At 34.5% G+C, this 15,199-nt stretch overlaps 1 protein-coding gene across 1 annotated transcript in view; it reads left to right on the top strand.

The window, feature by feature from the left end:
- Window positions 1-15,199, top strand: part of LOC149777433 (protein strawberry notch homolog 1-like) — an 84,491-nt gene that overhangs the window by 54,256 nt on the left and 15,036 nt on the right. Inside the window, exons 22-27 of the mRNA XM_089942062.1 lie at window positions 1,462-1,561; window positions 2,726-2,800; window positions 7,301-7,447; window positions 8,841-8,935; window positions 12,041-12,133; window positions 13,326-13,475. Of these exons, the coding sequence (XP_089798188.1) occupies window positions 1,462-1,561; window positions 2,726-2,800; window positions 7,301-7,447; window positions 8,841-8,935; window positions 12,041-12,133; window positions 13,326-13,475 (660 nt within the window). The remainder of the gene's footprint in view (window positions 1-1,461; window positions 1,562-2,725; window positions 2,801-7,300; window positions 7,448-8,840; window positions 8,936-12,040; window positions 12,134-13,325; window positions 13,476-15,199) is intronic.

Genomic DNA, 15,199 nt, shown 5'->3' with positions numbered 1-15,199 from the left:
TGAAAGCACAGAGCAATATTCATGCACAGATAAGGAACAGATTAAGCTAAGAAACACTCAACCATCAAATTATTTAAAGCTCAACAAACTAGAGGAGACATCTTTTGAGGATTTTGTTGTTGTAGTAGGCTTTAACACCAGTTTTCAGTACAAGATAGGCTATACACAGTGGCCAGTATAAATGGTGGAAGAAGAACCCGAAGAAAACCCTGGAAAGAACCACTGACCCATGAGAAGCTACTGGCGGGCTTTCTTACATACCCACATTGGCTGAAGCCAATACTCGAACCCATGCAGACATAGGTGAGATGGCAATGATTTGTAACAGTGAGCACTTTAGATCGCTCAGCCACTTGGGGGCCCCCTTGATGATTTTGAATTCAGTATAACTCTAACAGTGGAATGGGAAGAGTGTCAGATATTAAATGTTAGGTACATTTTAAACTATGTCCCCCCCCCTTTTTGTTTTTGTTTTCTTTTTTCGTTTTCTTTTCTACTCCTTATTTTGGTGACAGATGGTGGGCTCCCTCCTTCAGATAAAATCTGGCAGCATCTCTGAACACCAGTATATCTAGATCACTGAAATACTTATTTTTGATGACAATTCTTTGGTGAAAGCTTTCTGTAAATGCAAAACAATTGAATATTGATTGATCAGATATCATGACATATTGATCAGTCATGCCAATTTAGCAGACACATTCATTTAAGAAAGTTCCATGGCAATTTGAAAACAAATGACCAATGGGGATTCTACTTGTACAAAAAATCAACATGTACTTTCCATATTCCAAACAGGATGGACGAGGCATCAGCATTGGATGAATATCATAGTGTGAAGTCTTACTTTTATGGACCTTGGTATGGCATATGGCAGGAAAGATGATTCTTGGAAACATGTTTGAAACAAAACACTTCAAATCATTTAGGTTTAATACAACAAAAAAATATTGGATAAAATAGTATTCCTTTTTTATGTTCAGGTTCCTATTTTTTAAAGCTCACGTTATTATTTCACATTGGTATGGGTTGACACCTCAGCAAGCAGAATAGACTGACATGCTTGCAGATTATAAATGGCAGATCTGGTTCCATGCTGTTTGCAATTTAGTGGACTTTCTACAAGGATAAATTCAGTAATCTGTTAATCATAATGAAAATAAAATTCAGTGACATCAGTTGCTTTACTTTACAAAGCAAGTACATTGGTATAAAAAATATTGATCAGGCATTCTTAATTTGCTCATTGCATTTTATTAATTAATTCAGATAGAAGTATGCAAAAGACACACACGAAATATTTCTACATGTACATTGACATGTTGATCTGATGACTTTTGATGTGGAATTCAAAATAGTCATTCACTAGCTGTGTGCTCTTTTGTATGGATACCATGAACAGTATATTATGGTACATAACAGATTTTATGTTAACATAATTTTTCCTCTTTTTTTTACCAGTTTGGCCGGACGGCTGTTGAGTCTGTGATGAAGTCAGTTTGTATGTTTGAGTCACCTCTTGTTCCACCACCTAGTTCATACAAAGGCAAATTCTTTGAGGGTAAGTTTTGTTTATTTGTTAGATTTCTTGGGGTATATGAATAATTTAGAGAACAGTCTTTTAGTCTAAGAGCTAGGAGCCCATTTTTAAGCCACATCTGTTATGTATATTGATATTGTGTGCTTAACTTTTCTCCATGATTGTAAGTTGTAAGTAAATAGAATGTTTACATAGCCAACTTTTGTCCCTGGTTGAAAATTTTAAATAGAATGTTTACATTGCATTTAAGTTTGGAACATCAAAGGCCCAGTCTTAAGGCCCAGACATATTTACAATTAGACTGGAATTTTCCTCTGGAATTGTTGTAGAAATAATGTTTATGTAGAATCTAAGTTCAATGCCAGTCTTGTTTACAGTTAGACTAGGTTTTTCCTTTGGAAATCTTCACATTCTGTTAATTATATTATAGTGTAGGTTAGGTGAAAATGTGAATAAATAGGGATTTGATAAATCATTCATTCCAGTTCTGTATCAGCCTGTGGGAATTGGCTGTTGTGTTGTTGACATCAGATATAGTTTGAGAGTAATTATTTATTTAAAATATTCATTGGCATTACTAAGGTGCTCATTGACTTTTGGATTAAAATATTACTTGGGACTTTTTTGAACTCATTCAAAGGTATTTTGGTCTACATCATTGTGTTGCATAAGGACATTCAGGACTATTGGAATTAATTTATAACATTATATAGTTTTGGGCTTGTGATAGGACATTTAGGATTATTTGGGATTTAATTAAGAACACAGTATCTCTTAAGTTTTCACTTTGCATTGTAGAGGAATAAATTGCTTGTTGATTTTACTTAAATTATTGGTTTCACTTTCTGTTACATAATTTATGACATAGAGTCATAATACAATACAAATGTGGTATGTAGTATTATCTTTGTCCTTGTTCACTTTTGCATTTAGCTCATTTTATTTTCATTTCCACTGTTACAATGATTTCCACTGTTACAATGATTTCTGTAGTTTGATTATGTGAACTTCATCAGCTCAGTTGATTCAATGCACATGGAATATAAATTTTGGTAACTACTGTTTACAATTTATTGTCTTGAGATACATAGATAATTTCATTAGTTTTTCCAACCCTTTGCATTTTCAACAGTAAAGTACATTTGTGTTCATATTCATAATTATTTCTTTTAAAATTCTAATTAGATCTGAAAACTGCTCTTATTGGAGTTGGTTTGGTCACACAAGATAAGAACCTGGCTGTTCCTATCTTGGAAAAAGGTAAGTTAACAATCATTCTATTGATAAACAATATGCAGCTTTTCATGCCTTAGCCATATTATGGAGGACACGTACATTGTTATCCCATTAAGTCTCGAAACAATTTCCACTCAGAATCTTTTAATTGACATGGATTTAAATAAAATTTGGTGTGTGGCTTTGTATTGAAAAGGTCTAAAACATTGTGGATTTAGATAAAATTTGGTATGTGACTTTACATTGAAAAGGTCTAAAACATTGTGGATTTAAATAAAATTTGGTATGTGGCTTTACATTGAAAAGGTCTAAAACATTGTGGATTTAAATAAAATTTGGTATGTGGCTTTGTATTGAAAAGGTCGAAAACATTGTGGATTTAAATAAAATTTGGTGTGTGGCCTTACATTGAAAATGGTCTAGATCATGGTAAATTTTTATTGTTTCTGAGACAGAATATTATGGAATTATGGCTCCAGTTTCTCTTCGAACTTTGCCCAGAAATATCCTTTCCTCATGGCACATTTTAAGGACTTGTGCATTAAAATAAAATTTGGTACAAGGCTTTATATTAAGAAGACTTATGCCAAGTTTGATTTTCATTGTTTTCCAGCAAAATTTACTGTTCTGACCCCTGTATGACTTGGACCTTTCCCTTTTCTCTTTGTTTCCGCTTAATAACTTTTGAAGGACTTCATTTATTAAACTTGAATTTGGGGTATGAGGCTTAACATTAAGAAGGCATAGCTACATTTTATTTCTTACCAATTTCCTGCATATATATATATATATATATATATATATATATATATATATATATATATATGGTTTATGACCCCTGTTTCTCATAAAACTTTGCCCTTCAGTTCTGTTTGCACTCAGTAACTTGAAGGGACTTAAATGTGTTATATATATTTAGTTTATATGGTTTGTTGGCTTTTCTCAATGATTATATGTTATGTTTTTCTGTATTTTATTATTGACTTTTGTCCAAAATCAAGTTAATAGTCTTACCTGACTAGTGACATTTTATTTTGTAAACATAATACTACATAGCTGATATTTCACTACGATTATATATTAAATATTCAGATCATTATTATTTGGGGTAAACATGTTTATTTGTATCTGAGAGTAGGACATTAATTTTTCACTTGGAAATTCCTGATCTTGCTGACAACTTAGAAAATTTTAGAAAGGAAACTGACCTACACCCTGGCTCTATGATTGTGTCTCAGCTTTTTGTATTAATGATGTTTATGGCAAAATTACTGGTTCCTATCTTTACATCCATTGTGGAAGCAGTCTTATTGTTGTGTTCAGTTTTTAATTTGGATGAATTTGTTTATTTAAATTATTCACTGGAGTTAACAAAGTGCTCATTAATACTTCTTGGACTAAATCATTATTTTGGAATTACACCACTCCCTCGATAACTCGCGCCCTGATAACTCGCGAACCAGCTTATAACGCAGTGTCAGGCATGGATCCCATTTTTTAAACTGAAAATACCCCAAAAATGTATCCCTGTTTGTTGAACTTGAAGAAAATCGCGATCAAAATTGGTTACGGAAACTTTGTATCGCTCATTTTATCATTGAAAATGGTAGATAGGACCTGGAAATTTAATCAGCACTATCAAACATCAAATTTAAAAATAGCTCATACAGTTGTTTTACATTTTCTTTCCAAACGACATTCCTAGTATACCGCAATTAACGATATGTAAGGAAATTTTGATCAATGAAAATGTCACTTACGTCAAGTGGAGGCAGTACTTTAAGAAATAAATACAAATTAAATAATTTTTTATCAATTAAAATTTGTGTTCTAGTTCCATCTTTTAGTTCCTTTTAAGTGTAATCGTCATAAATGCAATGTGTCTTGTAATTAAACGTAAAATGCGTCAATCTACCGTAACAGCCATGTCAGCGAGTGTTTCTCTGAGAACCTAATTAAGTGCCGACCGTGTTTTGAAAACTGACTTGGGGAAGTATTTGTTGTACTGAATTAAAAGCTGGCCGCCTTTGTATTATCATGTTAGTTATGTCTTTTGAATACAAAAATGGAGGTGGAATAAAAGAATAGTTAAAAGACACAAAAATCAGACTAACTTAAAATCTTGCAGCCTTGGTCGTATGTCGGGTGAACTCACTTCATTTGATCAATCGAACACTGTAATAAACGTTATTGTGTATGTAACAGAAACTACCTTAAATTATTTGACTCTTTCATAACTGTGATCAAAGATAACAAGGCAGCCAAGCGAAACGAATACGTCATAAAATATAGAGCTTGATTTTACAGGTACGGACCATTGTGGGCAAGCGAGTTTCAGAGAATTCTTGAACTGGCATTTAGAGATATCCTCAGGGATGATAAGAAATTTCATTATTAATTCAAATGAAAGCACGACATTAACATTGTACTAATTGAACAATAAAATATTGAGTTTCGACGTAGACGTGTGACGAAATAAATGGCGCGTTTTTGAAAAAAAAAGGATTCTTGTTTGGTGGTGTATCAACGGTTAGTCTAGTTCCCAAATTATGGCTATCCGATTTGTCAAGATACTACTATACACCACTACGGGAACCAGACTCATCAAAAAAACAAAAAGCAGTGACGTAATACACAGCTTTTTCACGTACACATGATGGTTGTTCACACCAGCTGGAACGATCTTTCATATGTTCAATATCTTGAAGAAAAAAAATGTTATTTAAACAGAATAACAAACAACTTCAATAGAAAAAGTGCATTATTAAAAATTATTATTGATGTGATTGTAAAATGAGGCTTCAGTCATTAAACAGCCCAGTCTCGCCCAGTCTCCTCCCCCCTCCCCCCCCCCCCCCCCCCCCCCCCCCCCCCGGTTTTCTCGATGTCAAAGCAATTTTTTTAATTTTTGGAGGACCCACGGTAACTCACGCCTCACTTATAGTGCGGTCTATGTTTGTGGACCCCGTTGTGCACGAGTTATCGAGGGAGATAGGTGTAATGTGAATTCATTCAAGGACATTTTGGTTTATATTTTTTATGTTACATCAAGACTTTAATGCATCACCACATTCCAGGCCATTGGCTCTTTGGCACATTCTAGACTACAGGCTCATCATCATATTCAATACTGGAATTCATTTGGAACTCTATACAGTTGACTTTTAAGACTGTTTGGGATTTAATTCACAGTACTGTAAGTTCTTTTTAAATATTTAATTTCTGTTCTTGGGAAATAAGCTATTTGTTGAATTTTACAAAACTTGTTGGTTTTTGCTCTTTTTTGTTATTTAGTTTAAGACCTTAGTGTCATAATAGTAGATATATCTCCAATTTGACATAAGGTTTTTCATTAAAAGGGTATAGATCAAATTTAGTTTTCACATTTTTATTTTTAAAAAGTAATGCTTGGCAGCTATGGCTCCAGTTTAATTTGGAACTTAGCACTTAAATCTTTGGTCAGTAACTTTTGAAAGACTTCTAGGATTGGAACTAGATTTCATAGGAAATTGACTCTGAACTTTGCACATTAATTTCATTATTATTAGGTGCTTGCATGTCATATGGACACATTTCCTGTTTTGCCTTTGCTGATGCAACAGAAAATAATGCAAGACAATATTGTGCATCTCTTGCATTTTGTATCATCCATCAGTTAAGATTTGCTTGGTATTTTCTAACAGATTTTGATCAAAATTGGTAGAGTGACATATATACAGTTAAACCAATTGATCTTTTATCTGCTTAAGACCGTTACTGTACTAGATGCTACATTTTTCTGAACATAGTTTTATCAAACATGTTAGGTATTCTTACATCATCAAGATTATGGACAAGTTTGTTTTAGTGATATCGGAGTATATCAATACAGTAGCCAGACACTTTGTTGACATTAGGTGTTGGCACTCTGAGAAATGTATCTCTGATAAAAGTTTCATTAATAGTGGTAAGCAAACTTACTTGAACAAGGTTTCACATCATTCAGATAATGAGTAAAATTGATGCAAATAAATGTAATAATGCATTGACTGATATTTCTTAAGGTCATTTCCATCCTAATGCTTCTATCACTAAATATAAAATAAGTTCAATTTAGTGAGTTCAGACAAAACTAGAACAGTCTCTTATATTGCAGCCCAGAACAGTTTAAAAATAAGAATCCAGGCAGGTGATACTTTTCTGTTGCCCAGAATTTTTAATAAAAGCAAATCACAAAATAATGGATTTTTTGCAGCATAATAATTTAAACAATGGGAAGTACAAAGTTGAGATATTTGTCCAGTCCTGTTGAAATGACAACATCTAAAGCAGTGGTTCCCAACCCTCATGCCATGACCCAAATAACAGTTGCGAGGACATTCTGGAGGAGTAACAAGATGTTTTTTTTTGTGGGTGGAAGAACTTAACAAAATGGTGTGGCGAGGCTCAGAAAAATATTTTGTAGAGTCTCGGATAAAAATGGTTGGGATCTATTGATCTAAATGCTTCTAGGTAGTTATATATCTATGTTTTTTTATACTTCAGACTATAACAACATAAGCAAATTCCTGAACCGGATGCTAGGTATGGAGGTGGAAATACAAAATGCTCTCTTCCAGTATTTCTCTAGCACACTGACTGCCATTATTCTGGAGGCAAAGAAGAGTGGACGCTGGGACATGGGAATTCTGGGTAAGATAGTCTGCTTTTTTTCCAAGACCATTAGAACTTGAGAAGTAAACATTCTTTAATAAATTTGTAAACACATTTGTAGAAACATTATTTTATTTTATGTGTTTTCTTAGGCACAGGTGATTGGACAAATGGTTCCATAGTTGATGCAAACCAACTAACGTTGGCTCAAACCAGACTATCTTCAGTTAAGATCAGATGGTTCAGTGATCCAGCTAAGAACTGATTACTGTCAGTGGTCAATCAGATAATAGTCATATGCTCCCTCTGATCTATAGCATTCCCTCCACCTATTACCTATTCTCCTACTGTTAATGTGATCAGGAAATGTATTCCAAGGAAGAGGGAGATTGTTAACAAGTTATCTTTCTCCAAAATGTACTTACCAAATCACATTACTTAAAGACCCTCCCAGCCAACTTGTTATGTCATCATCCATATAGGTAGTTCGCTCAACTTAAAACCTATGACACCTGTTGGTTATGGGTAGGGCTAAGGAGCTAGAGTTACTGTCATTTGTTTAATATAGACAGAAAAGACAGGCTTGTATTCCTAATGTTGATGTGTTCTGGAAAGTATTCTTAGAGAAACACAATTTCCTATAAAATTTGCTCTCTCTGCTCAGGCTCTTTCGACATGGATAAGACTCATTCTGCATACAGAGAAATAACCCAAGATCAAATGTAGTTATGCAGTTTTGATTCATGAAGTTAAGGCACCTGAGACAAGCTGCATTTGAGCATAACTGTTCCCAAGCCGATATACAAGCTGAGGGATAGAGGTCTGGGTTGACTTTCTCAGGTTTCTGTCTCTGAGATCTTTAATCCATTCAAGGTCAGTTAAAATTGGTGGGAGCTACCGCTGCAGTCTAAGAGGTTACCTTCCTGAGCCATTCAACAGCTTTTCCTGGACACTACAACATGCTTGGATTTGTGGGAGCATTTATTTTTTCTTTTCTATCAAAAGCAGCATCTCAGCATGTGGAATTAGTACTCCAGCTCCAGATGCTACCTCACATTCCTTAGGGGACCAGAGATGGTTTCTGGCCATGGTAAGGGAATGTGATTCCCACCACCTCTTACCTATTCAGCATGTTTGGAGAAGACATTGGGGGGGGGGGGAATAAAATATGTTTCTTTGATACTATTTATCCATGCATAATTTTGATGCATTCTCTCAGTGTCCCCAAAGTTTGATGCACTCTCTGTGTGTCCCCAAAGTTACATTCTACTTGGCATTATGATCGGGTAAGTATAATCAAAGAAACATTTTACTCAAACAAGTCAGTTTACAGAATCCTAAATTTTTCAGTCATTTCACCAATAGCTACAGATGAGAGTTTCCAGTGAGTGTTAGATGTGTCATTAATTCATACATTCCTAATATCTTTTAGATTTGGGGTCTGGCAGAGAAAGTGTGAAGAAAAAGGAGACCAAAGTGTTTGTAGGGAACACAGCAACAAATACTGCTAAGACGGAGCTAATAACTGTAAGTATTCGGCAGACTGCAAATTACCAAACTTTACATTAGTAATTTTACATCATAGAATGGACATGATTAAAGTTGATTATTTACACAAAATAAATCCATGCAATGAGTGCTTTAGTGAATTAATAAAATAATCATTTTTTTCCCCACTAAACTTATTGGAGGATTGCAATTAAGCCGTACACGTGCACATTCATCCCATGGTCTGGTTGGTCTTGGTTGAACATGGTGTTGCTTGCTCATCTGTTATAACCACCACAGTTTTCATCTTGAAAATCTTATCTCTATTCACCCAGAATAGATGGTCATATCAGCATTTGATTATTCACTTAAGGACTTCTAAGGGAAAATGGTGCTAATATGAGAAACAATATGACTGTCAGTGCATCCAGCTTGAAAATCTTGTTATGTCTACTCCAACTGAATGGAAGGCCCCATGTGGCAGTCATCTAAATCACTTACTGATCACTACCTTCTCACATCTGTCGACATGTGTTTAATTCTTAGGCTTAGTTGATGTTGGTACGTGAAGAAGCTGCCAGTAGCTTCCTTTGCTGGATCTTCATTCCTACTAGGAATTTCATGTGTTCTACTAACTACCATGTAGAGCTTATCTTGCACTGAGAACTGGTGTTAAACCCTAAACAACACCAACACCAACTGAATGGATGGTCAGATCAACATGGGGTTTTCACTAAAATGCTTTTTGTAATTGGTTCTAAACGAAAATGGTGCCAATCTGATGTCAGTTATGGCCACCATGGCAGCTATTTTAAAAATCTTGTCAATGTGCCCGTAGGTCAAGGAATCCTGGAAAAGTTTTGGAATTTAAAAATAAATTTAATGGGCCTCAAAAAGTACTGGAATTTCTCACAAGTTTAGGAAAAGTCATGGAATTTCTGACAGTGGAGTTTAAAAAAAACTGACAACTGCTAATTTCATGGAGTACCAAGCACATATTTAAAAAAAAAAATTGTTTCAAACACGACACATCTATGATCGATAATGCAAGATATTGTAGTCCTTGAGTTTTGTGAAATGGGCCTTGAATTTTTTTTTGACAAGTCATGGAATTTATTTTTATTAAGTCTGCAGTAACCCTGTCTTGTTATTGATAAACCCCTGATTGGATGGAATATCAACATGGAGATTTCACTAAAAGACTTCTTTTGATGGCTAGATGATATTAATTGAAAATGGTGCTGCCATGGAATTAAATATGGCTGCCACAGTGGCCATCTTGAAAGTTATGTTATTGCTACTCCTCCTTTATAGGTGGTCATATCAACATGTGGTTTTCACTTAAAGACTCGTCATGTTTTGTTGGTCCTAAATAAAAATGAGGCCAATCTGAAGTCTAGTATGGCCATCATGAAAATTTTCTTAATTATGATGTCCAGTTGGTCTTAAATAAACATGTTGGCAATCTGACATCCAATATGGCCACCACACAGTGGCTATCTTGAAAATATTGTTGTCACTCCTCTCCAAAACGGATGGGTCTATCATCATGGAATTTTCACATGTAGACTTCTTATGATACCTAGTTGGTTCTTAATGAAAATGATGCCAGTCATACATCCAATATGGCTGCCACAATGACTGTCTTAATAATTTTATTTGTCACTACTCCCCCTGAATGTATGATCATTATGAATGGTGTTTTTACCCAAAGATTTAAAATGATGTCTACTTGTCTGAAATGAAAATGGTGTATAGCTAACATCCAATAAGTTTGCCACAGCAGCTAATTTGAAAATATTGTTATCACTGGAGAATATTAGAGATGGTTTGAACACCTGACAAGTATAAGGAAGAAATAGTCTTATCTTGAATTCCTGCAAATTATTTTTGCCAGTAGTGTATCAATCCTTTTGATGGTCTTTTTTAGCAGTTGAAGATACAATAGCTTATGCATTTGTCTAGCATCCTGCATCTGTTATCCTTATTTATTCAGAATCACTTAGGAAAAAAGCTATAAAGCTTGATGCACAGTTTCAGCTTGAAGTCTGTTTAGTTCTGCAAGAAATAAAATACCCTTACAATGGCCAGTATGGGACATTTTCAGTATCCCTACTTATGAACAAACGGTCATGTAGATGTTGTGTTTTCAGTAAAATGTTGGACATAAATAAGAATGATGCTAATCTGACCTCCAATATTACTGCTGCAATGGCCATCTTGAAAGTTGTGTTGTTACTCATTTCACTTAGAATATGGCTGACATGGTAGTTGTCTTAAAAATATTTTCTTTACAACTCCTGAACAGATTGAAATTTTTTTTAAAAAACCAAAGCAGATTGTGTTACTAGTCATGAATGACTGGTGTTGACATGACCTCCTTCTCCTTGTCTCGCTTCAAGTACGAGTGCCAAGGTGATCATCTTGAAAATAATATCTTTACTCCATCAGGACAAATGATCATACTGAAATGGGGTTTTGACTGCAAAAAAATGCTTCTTAAGATGTTCTTGATCTTGAATCAAAATGATGCCACTTTGACAGCCAAGTCCACCACTACAGCCATTGCGAAAATCTTGTTATAATTCCACACACACCCCAATGGATAGTTGTGCTGAAATGAGGTTTTCACTAAAACTCCTTACTCTATGTTGCTCTTCCTAAATTAAAGTGTTACCAGTCTGATTTCCAAAATGACTGCCACAGTGGTATTCTTGAAAATCTGGTTATTGCTTTTACTCCTGAATAGATATTATATTGATATTGGATTTTTCGTGAACATAAGTATTGTGATATATAGTAGGTCATATATGAAAATAGTACCTGTTGGTCATCTTCAAAATATCACTACTTTTCTTGAACAGACTTTTACAAAAATGTTGGCTGTGTTTGAAATTCTGGAAAGCTTGTGATAGTTTTATGAATTTTTGCTGAAGGACTCTTACAGTAGAAGTTGTTCATAAATGAAAATAATTTTGATTTGACTTTAAACATGTATTATTATTATTGGATTTTGTCCAGACTTTGTATTTTTTATATTTTACAAACAGGTTCATGTTGTTTTTAAATGGATTTCAAGATAAATGGTTGCAGTTCAGGTTTTATTCAGTATTGGCTGGTGCATAATATCCATTGTTCTTGCAGGTGTCAGTGGAGAGGGGTTTGTCATTTACAGGAGCCATGGACATCTGGAAGAAGTTTACAGGTGTGGATGATGGTTTCTACCTCTCCTCACAGGTGAGTACAGACATGAATTTCCTTCATAATGTTTTTGCAACGAATGGGAAGCCCTAACCATTAGCATCATTTTCTGGTGGCCATCATGCCTTTATCATCAATAATGTTACAATTCTTTGCTAAAGTTTAGAAAATGATACATTTTCTGCATCGTTTGCTGTACTCAAAATGAAACATGGGCATGTTTGTTTATGCTGCCTTAAAATCCTTTAAATTTAGGGGTTGCCATGAAAAGTCCTTTAAATTTTAAAGACTGGCATTACCATTAAAAAGTTTATGAATTTGTTGATAAAACTTCTTGGATTTTGATTTGAATTCCTTAAATTTTCAGAAGGAATAAAAAAAATTAAAATGGATAAAATATATTGTCTTTTAAATTGAGAAGTTTGTATTTCATGTCTTTTTGAAAAATATTCAACAAAAAAAAAACAGAGGAAACTGCATGGATTAAAAGGCAAATTACATGGGTAGTTACCAAATGGAGCATGAAGCATTTGACTTAGTAGTGTAGTTAAGTGTTTTGCTTTTATATATTTTTATGATATAATTAAGTGACTATGAAAAAAGTTCAGTTTCCAATTGAAAACAAAAACACCTCTCGAAAAGCTTTAAAAGCCCTTAAAAACTCCATGAAAAGTCCTTTTAATAAAAATCTCCAGGACTTTGCAAACCATGTTGAGTTTAATATTAATATGTGCTTACAACTTTTAATTTTCTGTACATGGACTTCCTGTCACGTCTTTATAAGTGGAAAGCTTCATTATCACAATGTCGTTTAACAGTGGGGACACCATATTCCATTAAACTCTTTTTTCAGTTGTAGATTTTTATGGAAGGCAACTTTTTTTGGGAGGTTGGATAATAGGCACATCATTGATGGCATGACCTTAGAAATTAAAGATAAAGTCTTGAGAAAACTTCGAAAAATTATGATATTTTTCAGACATTTTTCTAAAAATCTACAAGTCATGAAGTATAAACTTTATGGAAATAAACATGATGAAATAAAACAAACTGTTAGAAACTTGCATTTCAAGTTCATATGTATGTAAGGTATTTTGGGGTTTTTCTGTTATGGCTGATTGTGTTCTTATACAGTCTAGCTTTTCGTATTCACAACATTTTCAGCTTTGTCAGTATTGGATGAGAAACAAGAAAGTAAATGCAAAGTATAAGAAATTTTCTTTTGCAGGAACACATTAGTCGAAAGTTTGCCATTTTAGCAGTTTATGCAGGCAGCAAAAACAAAAAGAAGGAAAAGCTGTTCTCTGTTTACAGACCAAATACAGGCCTACAAGCACGCCAAGAAACCCTGGAAGAATTCCAGAAAAAATATAAAAAGGTATGAAAGAAGCTGGCACCTTACTTCTTAATAAATTTCATTGGTCTTAATGTACACCCAGAAATGGAGTTTGTGCTCTTGGCTCATTATACATGAAACTCCACCACTTGATCATGTACTGTTATATTGCCTTTGTAATAAAGAATTTATTTGTTAAATTTCCATATAAAAGCATCCATATGTAAATCCTGTCCTTGTAGAATTAAATTGCAAGTTTTTTTTTTTAATTTGCATGTACAGCAGTTTAAGCACTACCTGCTCTCTGTCATTGAGTACAATCATTGGTATCATGAGTTCACAGTTCTCCTTGATATATGTCCCTTGATCACATTACTTTTAGGAAGCAAAGTTCAGCTACCTTCTGAATACATCTCTCCCATAAAGACGAAAATCATCTCGTTGACTATATTGTGTTGACAAGCAGAAGTAGTTCTATCACATACTAGGTGACACTAGTTTTAAATTTCATTACAGTACGAGTCTCGGATTCGGCTAATGTGGTTATGTGAGAAAGCTTGCCAGTAGCTTCTCGTGGGTAGGTGGTTCTTTCCGGGGTTTTTCCGGGTTCTTCCTCCACCATTAATACTGGCCGCCATGTATAGCCTATCTTGTGCTGAATAATGGCGCTAAACCCTACAACAACAACAACAACAAAAATCATTACAGTACAGTGAACCTAGTGTTTAAATGTCCCCTCAAAATCCTCTGAATTTCTCTGTTTTCAACCATCTGTACAGACATTTGGTTTTCTAGTGCTTAATAAGGAGTCAACTTCAGGTGGTATTATTTTTTGTATTGACTTTAAGAGATCCAAATCGCTTGCCCAGTTTCCAGAATGGAATCTCATATGGGTTTTGACACAGTTCAATTCAGATCAACTTGAGCTTTTAGCAAGAACATTGCTAAAGCTATCATACAAAATATACTTTTTTGATACCTCTAGCTTTGTCGTGCAGAGTGAACAAGTTGTATGCCCTTTCTATAGCTCAGATCAGATGGTTCTGTGATTCTAATGATACAGCCAGGTAGCCAAAAATAGGTTCCTATCAGATGGCAATCAGTCATACTCTCCCTCTCTTAGTATACACATCGAGAGAAGCATCTGTTCAAGACCATTTCTTTGCCAACAAGTATTATGTAAAGTACACAGAGAAATTTCATGGAACAAAAAAGCAACTCCTGGTAAAAGCTGGAAAAAAGAATATCATTCCTCTAGCTCTATTATTGTGGCTGTGGTGGGTTACACACTTTGCTTACTCAGACGATCAGCATTGCCTCAAAAAGATTTCAGCTCATGACATTAGTACAATTTCTCTGAGCCACACTTTGAATGTAATGTTTTGATCTGTGATAATAGAAGTTAGTGGGTGGCATGCATTCTTCCTTCTCAGATGTTTATCTCCAGGATTTACCTTCGCAGAGACAAGATTTGAATCTGATTGTGTTAGTGGCTACTTGCTTTGATGACTCCCAAATCCAGTTGACATCAGCACAACCTCCACATGAATAGTTGTTTAGTTCTTTTGCTGATTCACTCATAAAATATAGATCATGTGCTGCTCTCAATTTAGGAGAGTGGGTTGTTTCTAATGTAGGAAATCTAACCATCTATTTGCTCGTAGGATGCATGGATATAGGTTAGATGCCCAGCATTCCCTTGCCCTATCACCAGTTCTCCTAGGGTTAATTGGGGAATGTATTCAAAGGAGAAAGACAATTTTCAG

This window comes from Sinohyriopsis cumingii, chromosome 18 (genome assembly GCF_028554795.1).
Source record: "Sinohyriopsis cumingii isolate HCF-2022 chromosome 18, ASM2855479v2, whole genome shotgun sequence".
In the NCBI taxonomy this organism is placed as follows: Eukaryota; Metazoa; Mollusca; class Bivalvia; order Unionida; family Unionidae; genus Sinohyriopsis; species Sinohyriopsis cumingii.
This window is presented reverse-complemented; position numbering and strand designations above follow the sequence as displayed.